The sequence below is a fragment of the Lithobates pipiens genome, unplaced genomic scaffold (assembly GCF_037356315.1).
Source record: "Lithobates pipiens isolate NorthernLeopardFrog02 unplaced genomic scaffold, aLitPip1_a1.2 Scaffold_19, whole genome shotgun sequence".
NCBI lineage: Eukaryota > Metazoa > Chordata > Amphibia > Anura > Ranidae > Lithobates > Lithobates pipiens.
Window position 1 is genome coordinate 467,577,405 of NW_027507764.1, and position 23,559 is coordinate 467,600,963.

Sequence of the window (23,559 nt, forward strand, 5' to 3'; positions counted from 1 at the left end):
TTTGAGTGGAATGGGCATTTAAATTTAGCTTTATGAAAGTGTTAAAATTGCATTGTATCAGATTCAAATACAATGATATTTCAAAAGAGCAGTCTGTAATAAGCAAAGCTTTGTAAAATATACGTTGAAATGAATAGATTCATGATGGGCAGTGTTCCTAAAGTGCCCTTTGTTTTTTTTCATGCAGGGTAAGGCTAAACATTCACTAAAATGGCAGCCACACCTTTTCTCCCCTTTCCACACTCTGTTGGCTTCTGGAGTGTAAAGCCCCGTACACACGAGCGGACTTTTCAACATCCAAAGTCCGTCAGACCGAGTCCGTCAGACTATCCGATCGTGTGTGGGCTGCAACGGACTTTAGCTTCGCAAAAGTCTGGCGGACTTTAGAAATGAAGCATGCTTCAAATTTTCCCGACGGAACTCCGCCGGACCAGGTCCCCTTCGAAAAATTCGCTCGTGTGTGTGCTACTCCGACGGACTAAAACCGACGCTAGGGCAGCTATTGGCTACTGTCTATGAACTTCCTACGTCGAATCCAGTCGTACGTCATCACGTTCGACTCCGTCGGAGTTTGGTGTGATGGTGTGTGGTCAAGTCCGTTCGGTCGAAAAGTCCGCCAGAACTCCGTCGGAACTCCGTCGGAACTCCGGCGGAACTCCTTTGGAGGTCTGTCAGACTTAATCCCTCTCGTGTGTACGGGGCATAAGAAAGTCCTGGTACTTCTGGGTATGAGGGCGCATGTGACTCCCTCCCCTTCCTCCCATTTGACAGTTCTAATGCTCAGTGATTGGCCCCTTAGGCACCCAGCACTGTTACACATGGAAGAAAAGAGTCCTGAGCCTTGTGTAAATTCCAACTTGAGCTTACATGGTCCTAACTCTTTCTGCTTCTGGTGGCTGAATTATGCAGTGAGAGTGTGAGTGGATGATGAGGTGGAGACACCATTAAACTTAGCTTTTCCTTGCCTAGATAAATCTTAGATGCACAGAATTTGGGTAAAAATTGCATATTTTAAGCATATAACTTTTTTTTTGCTGAGATGGGTTCCCTGTGCTTATGATTTATTTGAATAGACTGTAAATATTCATTCTGTTTACTGAGTGGACAATAATTGACACAAAAACACACTTTAACCTCATTTTAACACATTTCCATTTTAAATAGAATTTTAAAAATTCAGTGTGTGAAGAAGTGAAATATTGTATTGAAGCCAGAATGCAATGACCTAAACAATCTGTATTTTTACAGGGGACAACTATGGGATGGATGGGAAGGTTAACCTGCCCAATTTCACAGAGGATGTTGACTGGAAAGGACTGGAAGATCTGTACAGCGTTAATGAAAGCTTGTATGGCTACAGAAACAAGTATAGACTTAGTCCAGATGATTGGGCTAATTACTTGAAGGATGTAGATAGAGTTTTTGCACTGCTGAACAATATCCCTAAAAAAGTTACAGCAAATTCGACTGTGGTTGTACGAACTTACGCGTCCTCCGATGCGTCGGCTCTGATGGAAATGTCCTCTGCTGACTCTGAAGATGAATTTAGTGGCGTAGCTGCAGAAGAAAGGGAACCTAAAATGGAAGTTAATTTGAGCACAGTGATATTTAATCACAAGAAAAAACTTGAAAACAATCTCCCCAAGGAGAAACAAAAGAACCAGGCACACTGGAGCTATAGCAAAACTGAAAGACAGAGAGATCAAGTTTCTTTAGACACCTATGATGTGGACTTCAGTGGAAATGGACTCACAGAGTTAGAATCTAAAATTAATTTAGACATGCAAACTTTCAGTCATACACCTAGAGAAATTCAGCAACGTCGTCTTGTAAGTGAAGATATATTTCAAGACCAGATGTATCTTCCTATCGACTCCATGGCTCCCCAGGTAAAAAATATTTCCACTGTGGATCACTTAGATGATTCTGAAGACCACAAAAGTACAAAAGCCCGGCCAACAAAAGATTTTTCTGGAGAAACAGATACAAACTTAGATATGGAAGGCAGTGCCTCGTTCTCGCTTTCTTCTGATTAGAACAAATTTACTTTAACAAAAGCTAAATTTAACCAGTGACTGTGGCACTTGACATTCCAGTGCATCCAGCTTTTTTGCCTTTCACAATATGGACAACGAAGTCTTCAAACATCACTCCAATAAGATACTTGATAATTAACATTAATACTTAATGAAATTTAAAGTCACACAGTTTTATTTTTTTTCACTATTTGGGCTCATATGTGTCAAATGTTTAAACACCACAGACAATTATATCCCCACTAAATATATATTTTATTTTCTAACCACTGGAATTAGTAAACTAATTTTGCACTTTTATAAAGCTTTTAAGCTTGACCACCATGTTTTTTTTCCCTTTTTACTTTTAGTTCTAAACATTGTGTTGTGATTAGAAAAACAATTTGCAGAAAGGTGCTTTTTACAATTTTGTTTTATAAATTCAAAATCTTATAATGAATGCCTAATTGGAAATCAGTGTTGCCCCGTTGATTCGTTAGGAGATTATGGTGACAGATAAGGAAAATCCGGAGAAAAATCCACCTTGTGTTGTGGGGCAAAGAAAATCTGATTAATACCTAGTCCGCAGTGATTAGACAGTGTTAGGTGACTTTATCCATCTAAGTATTATTATTGCACAACCAATTTTCCTGCCAGCTACTAAACCTAGGCATTTAGGCTGCTTTCACACTGGGGCGGTATTCAGGCGTTACAGCGCTAAAAATAGCGCCTGTGTAGCGCCTGAAAAAAACCGGCCCCTTTCACTCCAGTGTGAAAGCCGGAGGGCTTTCACACTGGAGCGATGCGCTGGCAGGACGGTGAAAAAAGTCCTGCTAGCCGCATCTTTGGAGCGGTGAAGGAGCGGTGTATTCACCGCTCCTAAACCGCTCCTACCCATTGAAATCAATGGGACACCACGGCAATACCGCCGGCAAAGCGCCGCTGCAGCGGCGCTTTGCGGGCGGGTTTAACCCTTTTTCGGCCGCTAGCGGGGGTTAAAACCACCCCGCTAGCGCCCGCAGACCGAAAAATAGCGGCACTTTACCGCCGACGCTGCTCCCGCCCCAGTGTGAAAGCAGCCTTACTGAGGTACCTGATGGCTGCATTTGTCAGATTTGGATAAGTACATTGATGACCAAATCTGTCAAAAATATGTTAGACCAATAAATGATAGATCTGTTGGTGAGAATCTACTAAATCAGTGACTTACAAGAGGATATTGCTTCATTTATAGAGAGGGTAATATTTTGGAAGTGCAATCCAGAGAAAAGAGGAGTTGTTTTCCCAATAAGTTATCTTGTATCATATTAATGTGATTGTATCCCATAATCGTGAATCATTGGTTTATTTCTCCCATTGTTCTATGATTGGCATGCTGGAGCAATCTAGAACACATTAATCCAGCTTTATTCTAGTGATATGTATCTTTATTTCTTCTCTTGACATACCTACTGATTTATGCACAATGTAAATAGAGCTTTCCATTTTAGTGGAAGTTCCCCATTTGCTTCTTTTTCAACAGTCTGGTAACTTGGAAGTTTCCAAGTTTTGCCAGTTCCAGGAGCTTTAAAAGTGCACTTGCATTTACTGGGCTCCTATGTCTATATTCAGCAGCCCTTGATAGCCATAGACTTACCTGACCTTACTTTGCTAGGGATAAGCAGAGTAAGGACTTTCCATTGCAATGAATATAAATTGTGGTGTACATGTATGGAAAAAATGTGGCCTTGATATTAAGAATTTTTAAATAAAGGCTGTGCAGCACCAAGCAGGTGAATCAGGAACAAGTAAGTATATGACTTTCAAGGGCTGTTGTGGATTGGCATCAAAGTCTAAAAAGGATTTGTGCACGTTAAGCTCAATTACACTTGAAGTCCATTGTCAACTTGTTGGCTGCAACATTCATGTACTATAAATGTATTTTTCCACATGGGGGTTACCAAGAAGGTCCAGCTAGAGGCATCAAAAAACAGCAAACATGGCACATAACCTATTCATAAACACAGTCATAAGTATACCGTTGACTAAAGTTGTAAATGTTACATCCATTTACAAATTACCTCAATGTTTTTACATATCCTAGTAGGAATACATTTTTCTTCCTTTTTGTCAAGATATTTCTTCGGTATTCCATGTCAGAAATGCACATGAGCACCACATTTGTTCCAAGGGATTTTGAATGTTTCTCTTCTCCGAGCAGTCCCAATGTGGTCTATGTACATATACTAAAAACTGTTGCTATGCGCGTCACCTTATGTGATGACATGACAAACATATTTATGGTTATGAAAGTATTCTTTTTTTGTAAATAGATTTAAGATTAATAGGCTTTGTTCTGTGTTTTTTTTTTAATCATGTTATACTTTTATAGAACAATTCGGACTTCAGGAAAGTCACGAAGCATCATTTCTTGAAATAAAGATGTGCTTTACTTTTACAATTCTTAAAGTTTATTAAAGTGGCCTTTTACTTTTGTGTTTTATGATTGATACATGCATATGTTGTTAAATATTCTATCTTCCTATATATGTATCGGTTTAATTTCATTTTAAAGTGATTGTAAAGTCTATTTTTTTTAACTAACAAACATGTTATACTTACCTCCTCTGTGTAGTGGTTTTGCACAGGGCAGCCCTGATCCTCCTCTTCTCGGGCCCCTCTTCTGTGCTCCTGGCCCCTCCCTCCTCTTGAGTGCCCCCACAGCAAGCAGCTTGCTATGAGGGCACCCGAGCCGAGCTGCAGCTCTGCGTGTCCATTAAGACACAGAGCTGCCGTTTGGCCCTGTCCCCTCTTTCTCCTGATTGGCTAACTTACTTTGATTGATAGCAGCGGGAGTCAATATTGCCACTGCTGTGTCTCAGCCGATCAAAAGAGACAGTTCCAGATGGCTGAGGGACTCGTGTACATCGCTGGACAGAGATGGGGATTAAGTAAGTATTAGGGGGGCTGCTACACGCAGAAGGTTTTTTATCTTAATGAATAGAATGTATTAAGATTAAAAACTTTCTGCCTTTACAACTCCTTTAAGCTTCCTTTTTTGATACTTAATAAGGCAACGAAAAAATAATAATAAATAGGCAAGTTTAGGTTTAAAGCCCAAATGCAGTTTCAAGTTAAACTTCTGTCTGCTGGATAACGACCACTGATATTTGTGTGAGCACAGAGGTCCTAATTATAGGCCTGCTGCAGGGGAGTTACATTTTGGGCAGGTTGTTGAGTCTATCTTTGGTGGTCTGACACTGCTCTGAAAATTTGTGTTTTGCTGGCTAGCTGTATATGACAAGACAGAAGGTGTAATGTGCAGCCAAAGATAGACCGTTGCATTTACAGATTGCAGCAGTCCTTATCTTCAGTCTGTTGCAGGAGAGCTAAATTTAGGGTTGGCACTGGAACTCAAATGACAGACAGAAGTAAAACACTTAAGATATTATTTTCTTTGTTCATTAAAGGACACTGCTATATTTTTAGATCTCGACTGATGGGGTATAGCCCCACCTGCAAGAGTAGGGTGCGAAGGGTGGCCCCTGCTTTACGCTTGGTACACATGTAAAGTTTTTTTTGTTTTTTGTTCCTTCAATCCAGCAGGCTGAATGAAAAAAAATCAGAGAGATCGCTGTACTAACACACGCAATATTAGCAATCTTCCCCGATGTGCCTTTGTGTTCTGATAGGGGTACTACCCCCTGCTAAAATATACTGACTAGTCCTGACAGCCATTGGCTGTGAGTCCTAATTGGTTGGATGCTGGTTTTCCAGCATGTCCCTTCGACAAAAGCCTGTCCTCAGACTGGCTTCTGTCAAAATGACAGCTGTACACACTGACCAAATGTCGGCCAGTTCCTATTGAAGCAGCTGATACAGGCCAATATTCGGCCTTTGTTAAACTCCCAATCTGCAATACACAACTTTGTTTTTTATGAGTTGGGACCTATGTTTTTATGGTCTTTTATGTCCAGTTTTTTTTGTTCCTTTTAATGGAATCTTGTTCTCCAATCAACGGCTGTGTTGGGTGACAGGGTAGATTTTATAGATCCACTATGAGAGTCCATGAGTGCATCAAGTTCCCTGCCACAGTGGGACCAGCTGCAATGGCTTTGCATTGGCACAGTGGCCCATGAGGGTTTAAATCGCTTTGATTGTAGCTGCTCCTGCAGCCTTTTTGATGCAGCCACCACTTTGATGTTGGGCCCTGTCCGGCTTCTGGGGACAGACAGGTGCCCTGGTTGAGAGTGGTGGGCAGCCCAGTCTCAGCCCCTGAGCACTGTGCTGTCACAGCCAGATGCCACCAGGGAACCCTGACCACTTGAGCTAGTGGTACTACTGCACTACGATCTTTTTTTTTTTTGAGCATCTGCCTCTACTACTGCTGTTCCAACCAGGAAACAGAGGAGCCTGGGTGCTGGCTTTAGGCAGTTCCTTCTGCCGAGAGCATGCAGTGAACTCAGCCTGGATCTGCAGCTCTTTTGCATGTGTTGTGCTGGGTGTAGTAAGTTTTCCCTGTTGGGGTCATTTCCCTATCTGCATCACTGTGGTGGCAGGATACTCCGGAGACATGGCTCAACCATGATGGACTGGTCAACAGGCAACTGGGGACATGAGGGACAGACCCTATCTTGTTGACCTATGTGAGTTATAAGGTATGTGATGCCACTTTCTCAAATTACCCAATTGCCTTGCCTTTAAAATGCTTCTGGTCCTGCAGGCATCTATCACATTCTCAGACTCTGGACTCTAAGCTTTGGGCGCCTTGCACTCCATCACTACAGCTATGGAGGGATTTGTGTGAAGCCCTCCCTCCCTCTCCATTTGCTTATACGGAGTCTAATGAGGAATCCACTTTGATTTATGCCCCACTTGGTTGTGCAGAATAGAGCTGGAGGTCGTTCCAGTAATCCTAGTATATATGGAATGGCAGCAATGGGCTTTACATAGTTATATAGCTGGTAAGGTTGAATTAAGACAATAGTGCATCCAGTTTAACCGGTGTTGGTGTGTGTGTATGTGTGTGTAGGAAATTATCTCCCATATCCTCGTATATTGTTTTGGCTAAGATGCACATCCAAAAGTCTTTTAAAACTATCCAAACTTCCTGCTGACACCATCAATTGTGGAAGAGAGTTCTCTGGTTTATCCTTTCTTACAAAAGTAGCATCAGCCGGTCATTGGACTGAGATCATTTTCTTACCTTTCCTTTGTTCCAATCCTTCCCATCCTAAAGAAGTGGCTCTCTATTATCAAGATGTAATTAGAGCAGTTAGGGTCTACCTGAAAGCCAACACTTCTATCCAAAATACTAACTTTCTTTTTTTCTTGTCACGGATAGTCATAGGAAGGAGTAGGCTGCCTCATCATTGACTATTTCCAGATGGATCCACCAGACTATGATTTAAGCTTACGCAGGTTCAGGCCAGGAATCACCTTTACCCAGTACTGCACACTCTACTATGGTTCTGAGTTCATCCTGAGCTTTTCATCAACATGCCTCTGTCTCTCAAGTTTGCAAGAAAGTGATCAGTTCATACCAAGATATACATTTTTTCTGCATTTGCAGATGCTAGTTATGACCACAAGGTATTGCAGGCAGCATTGTGAATGTTCTGCTGGGTTGTGGTTCCATGTTATCTGTTGTTGTTTCTCTATTGGGCCTTCCCTTTACACCTTGCAGTGCTTTGGACCGTCTCATCAGTCAAGATCTAAAGGTCCAGGTCCTTCAATAAGGACAAGAGGAATAGATGGATTTTTATACCGACCATAAAATCCTTTTCTCTGCATTCATTAAAGAACAACGCACCCACCCTCTTTTTTTCTGGCTATGCTGTGTACTATTGAGTTTTGTTGTTGCAGGGGGGGAGGGGGGGTTGGCCACCAGCAGGGGCTGCATCCGGGCTGTAAATTTGTTTACACTTAGTGTCCTACTCCTGCAGGTGGCACTATAACCCATAGAGCACATAGCCTAAGCATTGCTGAAACCAGTAACTCAAGCACAATGTTGAAATGTTGAGCACAGAAGGTTGTGACCTAGAAAAGAGAACAAAGGGAAAGGTTCTTGTCTGAAAGGCTGAATTTGAGGTAGATAGAAATGAACACAATTTAATTCAGTTAAATGATGACCATATAAGGACAGCTCTTTCCTCTTTCGCTGTCCAATCACCAAATTGTGGGAGGTTTATTGACCATAACCTAACTGCAATACAAAGAAAGAGAGGTCACCAACACAACTATGCAATCTAGCAAAGGTTCCTTGATCACAACTGGTTTAGTATTGTTACAAATCTTTTGGCTGGTAAAACAGATTGCATATACACTACAGTATACAGTACCTGGTATAAATCCTACTGGGTAAATAGTTGGCAGCATGGGTTCACAAAGATGTTGGAAACATGGATTTTGATCCACGCTGACAAAAGCATTACGCAGCTTCTCCACTCAAGGGGCTTGATTGGATTAAGAGTTGTAGATTGTGGTATCCTTTAGAATACACTGATGTCACTGATCTGTTAGTGGACAAGGATTTAAATGATGCATGCTTTTTGAAGAGATGCATTATTTTCCTGAAAACAACATGGAAATGGGTGGACTGTGACCATAAAGGGATGAACATGGCCAGCAACAATACTAAGGTACACTTTGGCAGTACAATGATGCTCAACTAATGTGTGGCAAGAATGTATTCTCAACAACATTACATCTTTAATAGTTTCCTCAACTGCTAGCACACGAAAGGATGGATCCATGTATTTGTGCTGTGCATGACAAATTTTGACTAAAACTTATACACATGTAGAGAGACACACATTATGAACAATTTCTCCTTTATTGTCATATATCAAGTATCGAAAGGATTGTAAACAAACATTTTCAGAAGATTTCAATTGAATAAGCCAGTTTGACCTAGCTCAAAATGATTGTGTAGTCATAAAAATAAATATCAAGTAACAACAAACCTAAATTCGGCAAACCCAAGAGCTGCATTACTCTTGCACTACAAGTAAAACACACTAATACAAAGACCCTTCATGCTGTACCACAATAATATTCATTCTTAACAACACACTCCCCAATGCTGATCTACAATCAGATTGGCGCCATTTATTGCCTGAGCAAAAATGCATCAGCAGTTATGTCCCTACATATACCATTTACACACACATTCAGTCATATATAAATTACTACAGATACTGCAATCATTTACTAGTAAAGTAAAAATAAAATAAAAATCATTCAGCGACTGACATTAAGTCCTTTTTTTTTAACTCCATTATCTAAGCAGTGGGCATCTTGTGACTTTCAGAATGTCAGTTCAGTTTGCCCTGCATTTTATTAAAGACTTTAGCTCAAAGATGTTTAATTAGTATTAGTAATAAAGCTCCAGGTATCAGTGTGCCATTAACCCCTCAAAAATTTAGTTAACAAAAGACTATATGTGGCATTTCATTTGGTATTCTGGCTAGCAGATTGATCACCTCAGTCGTGCATGCATATAATAACTTTTTATTAGAGGTTCCTGATATTGTTCTTTATAGAGAGTTACCAGGGCAGCCTTGTAAGTCTAGTTTCATGGATAACAAATGTGTGCTTATTCAATAATATAGTGCAAAAAACCTGTATGGTTTAGTCTACTGCAAAAACGTTATATCGATTTTCAGAACTCTAAAATAATGACTTACTATGGGTTATTGCACAATATCCCTCCCCCCTCCCATTACATATATGAGTTGTGACAATTTAAAACCCGGAATGGACTGTAAAAAAATGTTTGTGCAGGAGCATTGTCATAGTGGAGAATCCCCTTCCACTTGTCATGCCAGAGTTCCAGTCTTTTCCTCCGAACAGATTCACAAAACCTTTTCAGAATTTCCAAGTAACAGTGTAATCGTAGTAATAGTAAACTATCTCCTTGGGATTAAAATGTATGTGATTTTCTTGTAACTTCAATAAAATATTTGAACAAGAAAAAAAACCCACCAGCTTGAGTGTACAAGGGTTCACATTATGTCCACATTTACATCTGTCCTTTACGTTTTTGGCTGCCCACTTCTTGAATCATAGTTGACATCTTCCTGCTCCTCCTTAAAGTGCCTATGCCATTCAAAAACACTTGATTTCTTCATGAAATGATCACTTGTAACAGAACTAAAAGTTCACTTGCACTTTTGAAATTTTCATATAAAATTTGATGTTGATCCGCTGCGCCGAATTCCTAGTGCTCATTTTCAGCCAACAGTCCAATGCCCACATGTGTTATTTCTTCTACTACTATGTAAAGACTGAGTCAGCTGGTCTGCAACCCTGGCGAGTACAAGTTGGAAGATGTCAGAACACATTCTAGTGCAAATGACTTTGTGACTGCACGCATTCCAATAGAGATGGCTGTATTTGTAAGTGGGTGCTGAAGCGAACACCAGCTAGAACTGTATATAATCCGAGAGAGAAATGTCACCAGAACACCAAGATCTCCTAAATGGGTCCAAAGCTTTAATCAGCAATCACATTGTTACCACAGTGAGCAACGTTTCAGAGCCATACAGGATCCCTTCATCAGGCATGTGCCAAATTGCGATACAGAACAAACAATATTTAAATTACCATCCACCAATCAGTGAGCAAGGAAACAAACCCAGATCTGCCCCCTGACATCATATTATGTTATATTCCCGCCATCTGCATAACCTGTTAAAAAAATTACATAACAGCAATCCCATATGTGTACCAACTTAGTAAAACAGCAATCAGGTTAACTACAGCACAAAGTGAATACATCTGATGGTGATGTGTTCATCCTAAAATGAATAGTAATGTCTATAAGGGACAGCAGCCTAAACACATCAGCCGGACGGGAGGCTGTTCCTGGCTAAACAGGATAATAGCGTTGCTAGATAATGTAGGGGGCATGTATCATGCCTCCAATGGAGTGTCCTGCTGTGCGCATGCACCCAGGGGCATCTAAGCTATACAGAGCAAGCCACGGTGTCATGGCAATGTATGACGCTGACATCGGCATCAAAGGAGAACAATGAATGGGGACTGAGCCATTGCTAATCTGGTACACATTGCTGGGATTGCTAGTATGTCATTTTATAACAGTTTATGCATATGGCAGGAATATGATGTCATTATGATGTCATGGGGCGGGTCTGGGGTCATTTTTTTGCTCACTCATTGGTGCATGGTTCTTTAAATATTGTTTGTTCTGTATCACAATTTATCACATGCCTGATGAAGGGGTCCTGCATGGCTCTGAAACGTTGCTTTAAGCTTTAAAGATAATGATTGTTAATTAAAGCTTTGGATCCATTTTGGAGATATTGGTGTGCTGGTGACATTACTCTCTCTGGTTGTGTGACTGACCACTATAGTGCTACGCCATCAGTGTTCTGGGAATTAAATTGTCACGCCTTATATAATGCCATAAATCCAAAAATCTACTGGGGTAACCCCAGTCAGGCCTATGCTATTTGCTATTTGTTTACGTCACATCAGGAGATCTGACTTCATTTCCTGTCCCAGAGACACAAGGGAAAATGAGAGAAAATTGTTTCAAAGTAAGGCAAAATGCGCTATGCAGATATGCCTCCAGAACATGTGTTCCTCATATCTTGTTCTGGTGACATCTGAAAAACATTGGATTTCCCATCACTTTTTATCCCAGTAAAAATGGATCTCCCCAGTAGGATACAAATGGCAATTAAACCTGAAAGTGGTTTTAATCCCTCCTCACTTACACCTTTCCAAAAATTGATATAATTTCAAGTGTGAAAACACTGGTATACCATTTGGATCTGGGTATGCAATAATGAACCATTTAATCTGTACAATATACATTTTTTGACAAACCAATTTTTAGAATACAACTATTTAAAACTAGTATGTACCATTTGACCCTACTGATGGACAAGGTGCAATGGTGGTACATTCTTGGACATTCCCTCCATCTCCTATTGAAATACCAGACTTCAAGTGACAGCTGTACATCCACAGTATACAGATAACTTGACTGTATAATGGGCAATTTAGGTTTGTGTGGACTTGCTCACCTAATCTGGATAAGTGGAACATTAGGAACTAGCAACATCATCATTGGATCTGTTTATTATTCGGATAAACCAAGTTTGTTGTAGAAAATAGCATAGTTACACAATTTTCTTACTATTTATGAAACAGTAAGGCTGGGTTCACACTATCTTCGCATGTGGCTCACAGTAGGGGTCCGGTCTGTCCTCGTTCACTGTTTATGATTTCAGTCTTTCAGAATTTTGGGCCGAATTCGGACCTGAAACAGACCAAAAGATGCACAGGGCTCCTGTACAAATTCAATAGAGAGCCAGTCAAAATCTCCAGCTATTGCGGATTGGATTAGGGGGACACACATCCAATTTGCAATAGTGTGAACCCAGCCTAAAGCTATACATACACATCATCTACCTTCACCAGCATCTAGATTTAGTACATGTGGAAATCTCCATTCTGACTGGTAGTATATGCTTTCAAAACTAAGCACAAAAATAGATCCTAAAGGGTGATCCTAGTACTCAGACAAGAATTCAACACAAAACCTAGCTATAAAAATGCTGCTTATTGTCTGCATTTTGTGTTATGTTTGGCCTGTAATATTCCACCTCAACGTAGAAATACCCCATAGCCCAGCCTGAGACACAGATGGTCCGCACAACCATCTAGCCACTATGGATTGTGCAAAAGATGATAATTATTCATTTTAACACTGGAATTTCTATTTACAATCACGGTAAATGTGTATGTCTAGAGACTCAAATTAAACCTTAAATTTAAAATCGAATGCTTAGAAAGTGTACTATCATATAAAACCATGATGTTTATATTATCAGCTGCATACATCTAGCTGCTGGACCAGAGAATGAGAGGAGGATATGTGGACACCAACTATAAAAAGTTGCATACAGTACACTCATACTGGCCAATGTACTGCATATATCTAGCCAAGATACATCTCGGACCATACTGAACTGAGATGAACATTAGTAACAGTTGGAAAAATCCAACCTGGCTAATCACATTTTCCATGTGTGCATCCACAGTTGTCCTCTAAGCTAAACCAATGGCTAAAAACACAGTAGTAGTCAAATCTAGCCAATAATTGGCTACATCAAGTAACAACCATTATTATCTTCAATACTTTTAACAAAATCAGACCCCCTGGGGCCTACATCCTCTTTATGAGTGCAGGTCTCAAGATAATCTGACCTTTTATTTCTTTATCATTAGGGTTTTATTACTTGAGTGCAGATAACTTTTTTTTTTAGATAGTTTCAAAGCTAACTGTTGTATCAAGCGGGCACTACTATATAAGTCACACTTAAAGCAGACATTGCATTATGATAAAAGCATGTGCCACTGTTTGGTCCACAATAATGGGTAGTCTTAGCAAGGACAAAGATCACTTCTTAGATGCACCTTCCTGCAAAGCCATCAGATGCACAGATGTAAGTAACTCAAGTGGATAAGATTTTTAAACATTATATATCAAACCATTATTGAAGGTTATAGATCACATAATCAGCAACCTAGTACAATTGCACAATGTTAGTTTTATTAGCATGGCAGTGCCGAGGTGAATTTCATCCTAAAGTGTTCAGTAAATTATACTGTTAAAATGCTATTTTATGCAAGGTCACGTTAAGTGGACTGGTCATTGTCACAATGCGGAAACAAAATTAATATTCCTGCAAATGCTGTCCAAGAAACCTGAGTATATTGGTGTATTAAAAACAGATGTGCTAGTTCAACAAATATATTGGTAGAACCACAATAATTCTGCAGCTCCAAGTGAATTTTTAGGCTGAAAGGGAATCTCACAAAAATGACTTCCTCCACTGTATATTAAGTAGACAATTTAAATGCTATAAAATCTTTTCAAAGTATTAATATATTGCTCTTACTTTAGCATAAAGCTCTGCAGATGGCAAATTTTCACAGAATGCATTACAATTCGATTTTGTTCTTATTCACTTTTTAAGTGATATGTTCCATACTTCTTAGCCTATATATTATATTATACAAAATAGAGAACTATATTAACACTGGTGCATGAGAAATACTAATAAATATAGCCCAACTATTTAGCACATATACATCTAACTTAGATTCAGGAGTATGATGACTTAATTTTCATTAATAAATGAGCACAATACATGTTTGTTCATGCAACATTCTTCAGTAACCATGCCTTATCTTATATTGTTATTTTTTTTAAATATGTGATGACCACAAAAAACGATCTACGTATCCTAATTGTATTCATACTATTTGCCCCCATAAATAGGTTAGATGTTATTGTCCTACAGTTTTATCTGTAAGCAGCACTTTTAAAAAGAATTGATTGGACTCTCAACCTGGATACATAATTATCTCTTAAAACAATATTTATTTGTCATCAGATATTTGTTATTAAAATCAAAAATTACCATACAAGCTTTAATTGGTCTACTGTGATTTAGGTATCTTTGAATGATAATTATATAATGCATGAGACTGCCAATGCAATAGCACATTAACTTGAGTAAATAAAGCCATTCCACCAATTTTTATATTTTCATCTAATTTGGTGTTATTTACTTCAGAGAAAAATGAAATTTTGATTTCTCTCTCTCTCTCTCTCTCTCTCTCTCTCTCTCTCTCTCTCTCTCTCTCTCTCTCTCTCTCTCTCTCTCTCTCTCTCTCTCTCTCTCTCTCTCTCTCTCTCTCTCTCTCTCTCTCTCTCTCTCTCTCTCTCTCTCTCTCTCTCTCTCTCTCTCTCTCTCTCTCTCTCTCTCTCTCTTCTCTCTCTCTCTCTCTCTCTCTCTCTCTCTCTCTTCTCTCTCTCTCTCTCTCTCTCTCTCTCTCTCTCTCTCTCTCTCTCTCTCTCTCTCTCTATATATATATATATATATATATATATATATATATATATATAAAGCAGGCATATATTATACAACTATAATCTTGATAGGGACAAAGGTGTTGTAATAATTAGCATCATTTGATAATAAACAGCAAATACCGCATTGTACGGCTTCTTAACATTTTCAAATTAATTTAAAGTGTATGTATAGCCTCTGTTAAATCGTTTAAGAGGGAAAATCCTCCTCCTTTTTAGAGCTATGCTCCCACTTCCTGTTCTGTCTCTGGGCCAGGAAGTGAAAGAAGTCTACGAAACAGAACAGAGACAGTAAAAATGGATGAGTTTTTAGCCCTTTCCTGCTGTCTCCAAGCTACTTTAATTGATTAGATTTTAATATACCACCTCAATAATGGGCACTTTCACCCTTTTCCTTCCCAGACCAATTTTCAGCTTTCGGTGCTCTCGCACTTTTTAATGACAATTACTCTGTCATGCTACACTGTATACAAATTACATTTTATCATTTTGTTCACACAAATAGAGCTTTCTTTTGGTGGTATTTATTCACTACTGTGTTTTTTATTTTTTGCAATATAAGCAAACAAAAAGTTAAAATTTTGAGAAAAAAAAACAATATTTTCTACTTTCTTTTTTAAAATAAATCCAACAAAATCAAACTTCATCATAAATGTAGGCCAGAATGTATTCTGATATAAGTCTTTGGTAAAAAAAAATCCTGATAAATGTATGATAATAGGTCTGTGTGAAAGTTATAGAGTCTACAAGCTATACTACGTATCATTGAAAATTGATTAATCCTGATGTACTGACCACCTAGCTCATTTCTTGAGGCCCTAAAATGGTAGGATAGTACAAATACCCTCAAATGATCTTTTAAAAGATAACAGTCCAAGGTATTTAGCAAGAGGCATAGTGAGTTTTTTTAAGTAAAATTTTTTTGCCAACAACAGTTTGGATAATGAAGATTTTTTTTCCCACAAAAACGTCAAATTCACAAGTTATTTCTCACACATGGCATAGATAAACTTGCAATTACACCCCAAAATACATTCTGCTACTCCTCCTGAGTATAGTGATACCACATGTGAGACTTTTTCACAGCCTGGTCACATAGAGAGGCCCAAAATGCAAGGAGCACCATCAGGCATTCTAGGAGCATAAATTACACATTTAGTTTCCTGACTACCTATCACATTTGTGAAGGCCCTGGAGCACCAGGACAATAGAAACACACACAAAATGACCCAATTTTAGAAAGCAAATGTATATTCTAGGAGGTATAATGAGTCTTTTGAACATGCCATGTTTTTGGAAAATGTGGAAAGAAAATGAAAATGTGTTTTTTTTTTTACACAAAGTTATCAATTTATAAGATATTGCTAACACATAGCATGTACATAACAAAAATTACACCCCAAAATACATTCTGCTACTTGTCCTGAGTATGGGAATACCACATGGGTAAGACTTTTACACAGCCTGCCAACATAGAGAGGCCCAACATCCAAGTAGTACTGTCAGGCATTCTAAAGGCATAAATTACACATTTCATTTCCTGAGTACCTATAACATTATTGAAGGCCCTGGAGCAGCAGTCTCCAAACTTTCTAAACAAAGGGCCAGTTTACTGCCCTTCAGACTTTATGAGGGCTGGACTATGGCCAGTGGGAGCATAAAAGGTACTTACATCAGTGGTAAAAAAAATTCTAGCTAAAATTTTTGATTTAATCATTTTTTTTGTTATGAAGATTTGGAGCACCATAGCGCTGAGATAGGGGAAGTGGGAATATTTTTCTCTTTTGTATTCATTGTTTACATCACATGATGGCTGTGATTAGACACAGCAATCATGTGATCAGGAGAGCAAATCACAGAGCCCTCTTGCCGATCCGAGATGTGGCGTGTCCGGGGACATGTGCGCATCGGATCGCGCGATCCCTCTCCTTCTGAAGGACGTTCAGGAACATCCACTAAGAAGGAGGAAGCCCCCACCCGGCCGTTTATGTGCAGTTGCCAGGTGGGAAGAGGTTAAAGGTGCAGAAACACCAATCAGCCACTGTTTGGACACAGTTTTACTAAGAGAATCAAAAAGGCTGCCATTGCTGACTTTTTATTCTGAAACTGCAAGTTGCCTGACTCTTCATTTAATACTTTGTGTCACTACCCTGAGTACACAGTACAAGGACTTTACTGATTTAAAAATATGTTCCTGGTCATTGGCTCAGAAAGTGTTGAAGCCAGAGGGCCACCCAAACTTGCAAATTCAAAAGGAGGTCAGTGAAGGCAGCCTCCTATTTCTTTTAGTAGAGGTTTGCTTTAACACAGAATGATTGCTGACTACAGTAGGAATAGTATATGGGGCACACATTATTAGATAAAGAGAGAACTGTACCTGATGCCTATAACATCCAGAGTCCACTTTTTTTCTAATACGATGCACCGAGGGAAAAAAAAAAAGTAACTAGCTAATGTGAACAAGTTTTCATTTCTTTATGTTTAATGTCCTTTCCTTTGCATAAAAATACAAAAAACTACTCTAAAATATTGTATTCTTTCAGCAACACTGCCTGTTTGGCTTGGAGAATCTCATAGACAGTTTTAATGTCTTAAAAGTCGAGTTCCAGTAATTGCTCTTAATTTAAATAAATAAATGCTGACTTTTAAGATTTTCTAGCCAGTGGTTATTAAAGCCAAACCTTTTTTCCCAGGTTTTGGATAGGGTGTAGAAGGATTAGAGCCTGAAGTTGCACTCCAAGGATGCCGAGAGACTTCTGAATTAAAAAGCTTTGCCTATTCACTCTTAAAATATGACAACCCAATCCTGTGAGTTTATAGACAAAAGGATGGACTTTTTTTAAACTATGATACCAGGTATAAAAGGGTTTCCAACCAACCAGATTTTACCTACCATTTTCCAAGAAAGATGTAGTTTAGCCTTAAAATTATAGGGGTAAAGATGCATTATGCTGTTAACTGGTAACAGATCAGATGCCTACTACAGGCCATATGAGACAGATCTGCTATCCTTCACTGGAAACTTCAAACATATGTCTATTGTGCTAATGTATCCCATGGCTTCAACATTGTTTTTTTCTAGTATCCAGTGCAGTATGGACATAGATGTTTCACGGTTCTGTGATGTTCAAGGCCACTATTTGTGTTGTCCAGATCTACAGACCTTTGTGGCTACACAGTTCTCTAAATCATACATTGATTACATCTTTGTATGTGTCTAGACACTAATTTACAAATTTTGCAATGAGACAAAATAAACAAATGGAGTCCCATAAAGGAAAATCTGTAGCCTTCTCATTGGTAGTCATGTTGTGGCAGGACTTGTTTGCAGGCACCTCCCAGTGAATATTCTTGCTGAACATTAGTGATTTACTACAGGAACGGGTAGGCAGCAATAAAGCACCACTGACTATTGGAATAAAAAAAGAATATTCTGACATTGAATAATGTGTGCAGACAAGTCCTTGCTTCTGGATTACCAGTAATGAGAAGGTTAGGTTAGCTTTAAAATTGTGTTGTTATACATTTTCACCTATGTGGTCTAGACCTGAGTATGGGAAAATTAAATGGACAATCTGGTTAATCTGCCTACATATACTTTATTATCTTAGTTCAATCTTTAGCATGAGTAATGTTGAGCGGGATAACAGACACGCACCCTCTCTTAAGCCCTGTACATACAGGCCAAATGTGGGGAGACAACGACTGGTTCAAAAAAATCCGGCCAACATTTGGCCCATGTTTACGTCAGTCTGTCTAGCTTCTGTCATGGAAAACCAGCAGCTGACTGACTCAAGATCTCTCAGCCAAGCGCTCTCAAGATCGGAGTGTTCTGGCCGGGGGCCGTCTCCCTGTTAGAACACAACAGCTCAGTGGGAATCGCTGAACTAACCTTGCATGGTTAGTACATCGGCTCTGTCCAAAACAGTGCGTACCTGGCTTTAGGCAAGACACAATTCTGAAGAGGGGCTGCATGATAAGCTGACCTCCTGTGTTGACAATAGCCATGATAGCAATTCATAGGGCAGCCCATACTGAATTCACATGTTTGGCAGTGGAGGTTTGAAAACTATATATCCAAACAAAATATTCTACCTAAATGTATAAAGAGAGTGGTCTTTAGATTATAGTAGGAATAATTTTAAATGTTAGAAGTTCTGTAGTCCTAAAAGAGTGACAACCCTATAGATATAATATGTTAAATGAACATTGTCACCCTAGGACAGGAAGAGTGTTACTTGCAAAATCCCCTGATAAAATCAAAGGGAAAAAAATCCTGAAAAAAAGAAAACTAACACAGCCACCACAACTAAGGACTGGTGAACTACATTATATTTCATTTTTGTTCCTGGGTTTAGAAACACTTTAAGAATCACTACAAGGAGCAAAGGGCTTAAAAGAAAAATTCCATAACCTATACCTCCCTACTGTCCCATATTTTGAGGAACCAACCATCTTTTGAAATCAAACCCCTCTGCCCATGTTTTTTGCACTGATGTCTTTCACAATTTAACAAGCACAACTAAACATTTTAGACCAACCTATAAATGATTGCATTTGTTATTCTGAATATAAAGGAAGTGGTGAAAATTATTGGTGCTCATATAACAAGGGGCATGGCAGGAGTGAGTCCTTTGCCAACAAGGTTTATGCTAAAAAATGTTCCTCTTTCCATTCTCAGAAAGTTGAGAAGTACTGCAACTTATAGCTATCGATCAGAATTCACTTTAAATTAACACCAGATCAAGAGGAGTACTGATTGGTTGTTTTGCATTGAGTGATTTTCTCTGGACACTGTTTTCTGAGTAATTATTAACTCTACCTGTTGTGACTCTCTATTATAGTAGACTACCCACTGACAGCCTAAGGCAGGCCATAGACACTGCAAATTTCTTTCCTGCAGCCTTGAGTTGCAGGAAAGAAATGTGCACTATTCCCCCATCAACAGAGACGGGGCTGGCCAGGGAATCCCTCCTGCAGAGCTATTGTCTGCTCCGGGGGAAGGGGGGAGCCATCTCCGCTGGGGAGTAGACAGTGATATAGCAGCCGCTAGCGATAGTCGCAAGTCAATCTGACAGGCTGGTTGTACCAAAGTTGAGAGATCGATCAACTTGGTACATTCAGCCTGCCCACACATAGCTTGAATCTCGGCTGGTTCCTGCTAAACCGGCCGAGATTTGAACCGTCTATGGCCAGACTAAGGCAGGCCATGGATTATTCAATTGTCTCTATTTCCACCATGGGTGGAAGGAAAGAAAATTGCTTAACTATGTTGATGGGAGAATCTCTCCCAAAGCTCTATTGTATTCTACTGGTGGGTAGCCTTCTCTGACAACAGAACGCAATAATTAGTGTTGTCAGCTTTTATAATTTGTGATTTTACAAATATCTGCAATAAACATTTTTATATTTGTAGTTCCTTAGTGCCTTTAAAGTCCCATTAAAGCTTTTTTCGTGTTGGAAATCATTTATGGATGTGGCACCTGATATACAGCAAGCATAACTTGGCCACATACTATTTGCTGTTATAAACACAGTCAGATATAAAAATGATGAAAAGCTTCTATCCTGAGAGAAAAGCATTACATAATTTCGGTTTACTGTACTGCGTTCCCCCAGACATCCTATTCTATTTTTAAGGGCGTTCCATGAACATAATTGAGGGTCCTGAACACTAGACATGTGCATTCATTTTTGTCCGAATGCATTTTCATCCACACTTTGGGTATTTTCGTTATCGTTTTAACAAACGATAATGAATGTGCAGAATCTGAAAAACGAAAGATCCGACATAAACAAATGCTTTATTTTTGTTTTCGTTGTGACAACAGTTCTATATAGATAGGAAATTCGTCTTGACGCTGACAATAGCAATCTGTGTCTATTGAACCTGTGGTCGAATGTGCCTAACCTTAGCTCTATTAGTCCAAGATTATTCTACATAGAGAGAAAAGATTCGACATAGAGAGGAAAGATGCAGCATTATAGAGACAATAGCAGAAAAGGTCAAATGTGCCTAACCTACAGTAACTCTATTCGTCCAACATTATTCGACATAGAGAGGTAAGATTCGACATGAAGATTAGACGAAGCAGAAGCTGTGAGTGGATATTTATGGTCAAATGCTCCGCCCAAAGGCTATAGAAGAATTCTAATGGTTGACTGATTAATAAATATAATTATTACTAGTCTCATACAACATTAGAATTCTACTATAGCTTGTAGGCGGAACATTCGACCGGAAATATACGATTGCGGTGTCGTACAGTTTAGCTGCTCCGTCGAATGTTCCGCCTACAAGCTATTCCGTTGAATCTCCTTAGAACAGTGATGGTGAACCTTGGCACCCCAGATGTTTTGGAACTACATTTCCCATGATGCTCAACTACACTGCAGAGTGTATGAGCATCATGGGAAATGTAGTTCCAAAACATCTGGGGTGCAGAGGTTTGCCATCACTGCCTTAGAACATTCGACAGACACCATAAGCCTTCAATGACAAATTTAACCTTAATTCTTTCAAATTTTTGGACGAATGCATTTTTTAACTAAACAAAATAAATAAAAATGAATTTCGGGAGTAACTAAATAAATGTATTTTTCGGACGAAAACGAAAATTCGTAAACAAAATATTTCAATATGCACATGTCTAATGAACACAGATTAGTAGGATTCTATGCTCATTGTACCCTGGGGAGTGGTTCTCCTCTGCACACTGGGGGACGTCAAAACAATTCTCCAAGACTAGAACTACAGTATTTTTATAAGAAGGCATAAGAAATTAAAATTAATCACAAACAGAAAAAATGTCAGTCTAGGCATTGTATATACTAAACTCAATTTGAACCTATAGCCACTTACAAAAAGTTGATCAAACAAAACAGAAACGCTCTATCTGTACATTAGTCCTAAAAAAAAAAAAAAAAAAAAAATAATAATAATAACAAAAGTTATCATATAGTAACAAAAATGATGTGACTAAACCTTTGTATACTGTTCATATTTCAGTTGCTCATGTATTACCAAGAGGTTACTATGTACATATAAACCCCTATGCTGATAGTTATTATATCAATGCCTGCAGTGAAAAGTATTGTTTTAGGTACTCTTGCCTGATAGATAACATTAGTATGGCTTGCATATTTATGAGTATGATTTCTGCCATGCTTCCAATGCAATTCTCCACAGTGTAGTTGCATAGTTTAGGCTAATTCAATTGTGCTTTAAAGCATACCTCACAGTAAAGTCCATACCATGTTTAGTATCTTCTAATTACATGTAGCATACCTGGTATCAATGACAAACATTCCGATAGATAATGCAGCCTGTTGATTTCCAGCTGTTGGCACAAAATATCCCAGCTGGCCACCTAGTGGCTGAGTCCTGCCAGCTGTGCCAGTTCTGGCAGGCAGTTACTATCAATCAAACGCTTTTGTACTTCATAGAACATGGGGGAATATGAGACAGCACACTTGGAAGAGATTACTGATCTCGCCTTATAAAAAAAAAAGTGCTTGCAATGTCCTAACATCCTCTCCTTGTAGTCACAGAGCATCTTCCATCTGTATTTGGAAAAAATAAACCCGCACAGTGACTTGAGCTGACTGATGCTGACATAAAATGTATTTTCTATAAGTCAGTTCATTAACTACTCCAACGCCACTACCTAGAAGCATCTCCAAAGTAGGCTTTATATTACAATACAGTACTGTCATGGACTCAAAAGTGACGTTTTTCACATAGCTCTTTTCACTGTTTTCACCTGGTGATCTGGCCAGTAACCCACCTCCACTCTGGATGAAGGAGCACAGGGGCACCTTTGGACAAAAATATTGTTAATCTTGCAGAAGGAGGGTATTAGATGTATAGCTGTGGCCAAAAGTTTTCAGAATGACACAAATATAATTTTTTCACAGTCAAGTCTGCTGCTCAGTTTTTATGATGGCAATTTGCATATACTCCACAATGTTAAGAAGAGTGATCAGATGAATTGCAAATAATTGCAAAGTCCCTCTTTGCCATGAAAATGAACTTAATCCCCCAAAAAACATTTCCACTACATTTCAGCTCTACCACAAAAGACCACCTGACATCATGTCACGGATTCTCTTGTTAACACAGATGTCAGTGTTGAAGAGGACAAGGCTGGAAATCACTCTGTAATGCTGACTGAGTTAGAATAACAGACTGGAAGCTTTTGTAAACAGTAGGGTGGTGATTAAAATCATTGGGGTAGATTTACTAAAACTGGTGCACTCAGGATTTAGTGCAGCTGTGCATGGCAGCCAATCAGCTTCTAACTTTAGCTTTAGTAAATAACCCCCATTGCTCTTAATCTGTTAACCATGTGATTTGAAAGGTAACAAGGGAAAGGGATTTTTATGGTGCCATGATGTACATTTAAAAAATATATATTCTTTATTTGAATCAAAATTATTAAAAAATGGGGCATGCAATTGCTCTGAAATAGAACATTTGTTAAAAGGGTTTTTACATATATAACACACATATAATGTTAATCGCAATGCTTGTTGCTCGACATGTTTCGCTTTTCTGCTTTTTCAGGGGCTGTAAAGCATGTGTAACTATAAACAATAATTACAGTAAACACTATTGTCAAAACAAACAGTTACAATATATATATATATATA

General features: G+C 38.9%; 1 protein-coding gene across 2 annotated transcripts in view; it reads left to right on the forward strand.

Moving 5' to 3' along the window:
- Nucleotides 1-4,455, forward strand: part of SULF1 (sulfatase 1) — a 193,299-nt gene extending 188,844 nt beyond the window's left edge. Inside the window, exon 20 of one of the 2 annotated variants that reach the window (XM_077492844.1) lies at nt 1,249-4,455. In XM_077492844.1, coding sequence (XP_077348970.1) covers nt 1,249-2,036 — 788 coding nt within the window. In that variant the 3' untranslated portion in view covers nt 2,037-4,455. The remainder of the gene's footprint in view (nt 1-1,248) is intronic. The other variant, XM_077492845.1, reaches the window with a different exon arrangement.
- The last annotated feature ends 19,104 nt before the right edge of the window (nt 4,456-23,559 follow it).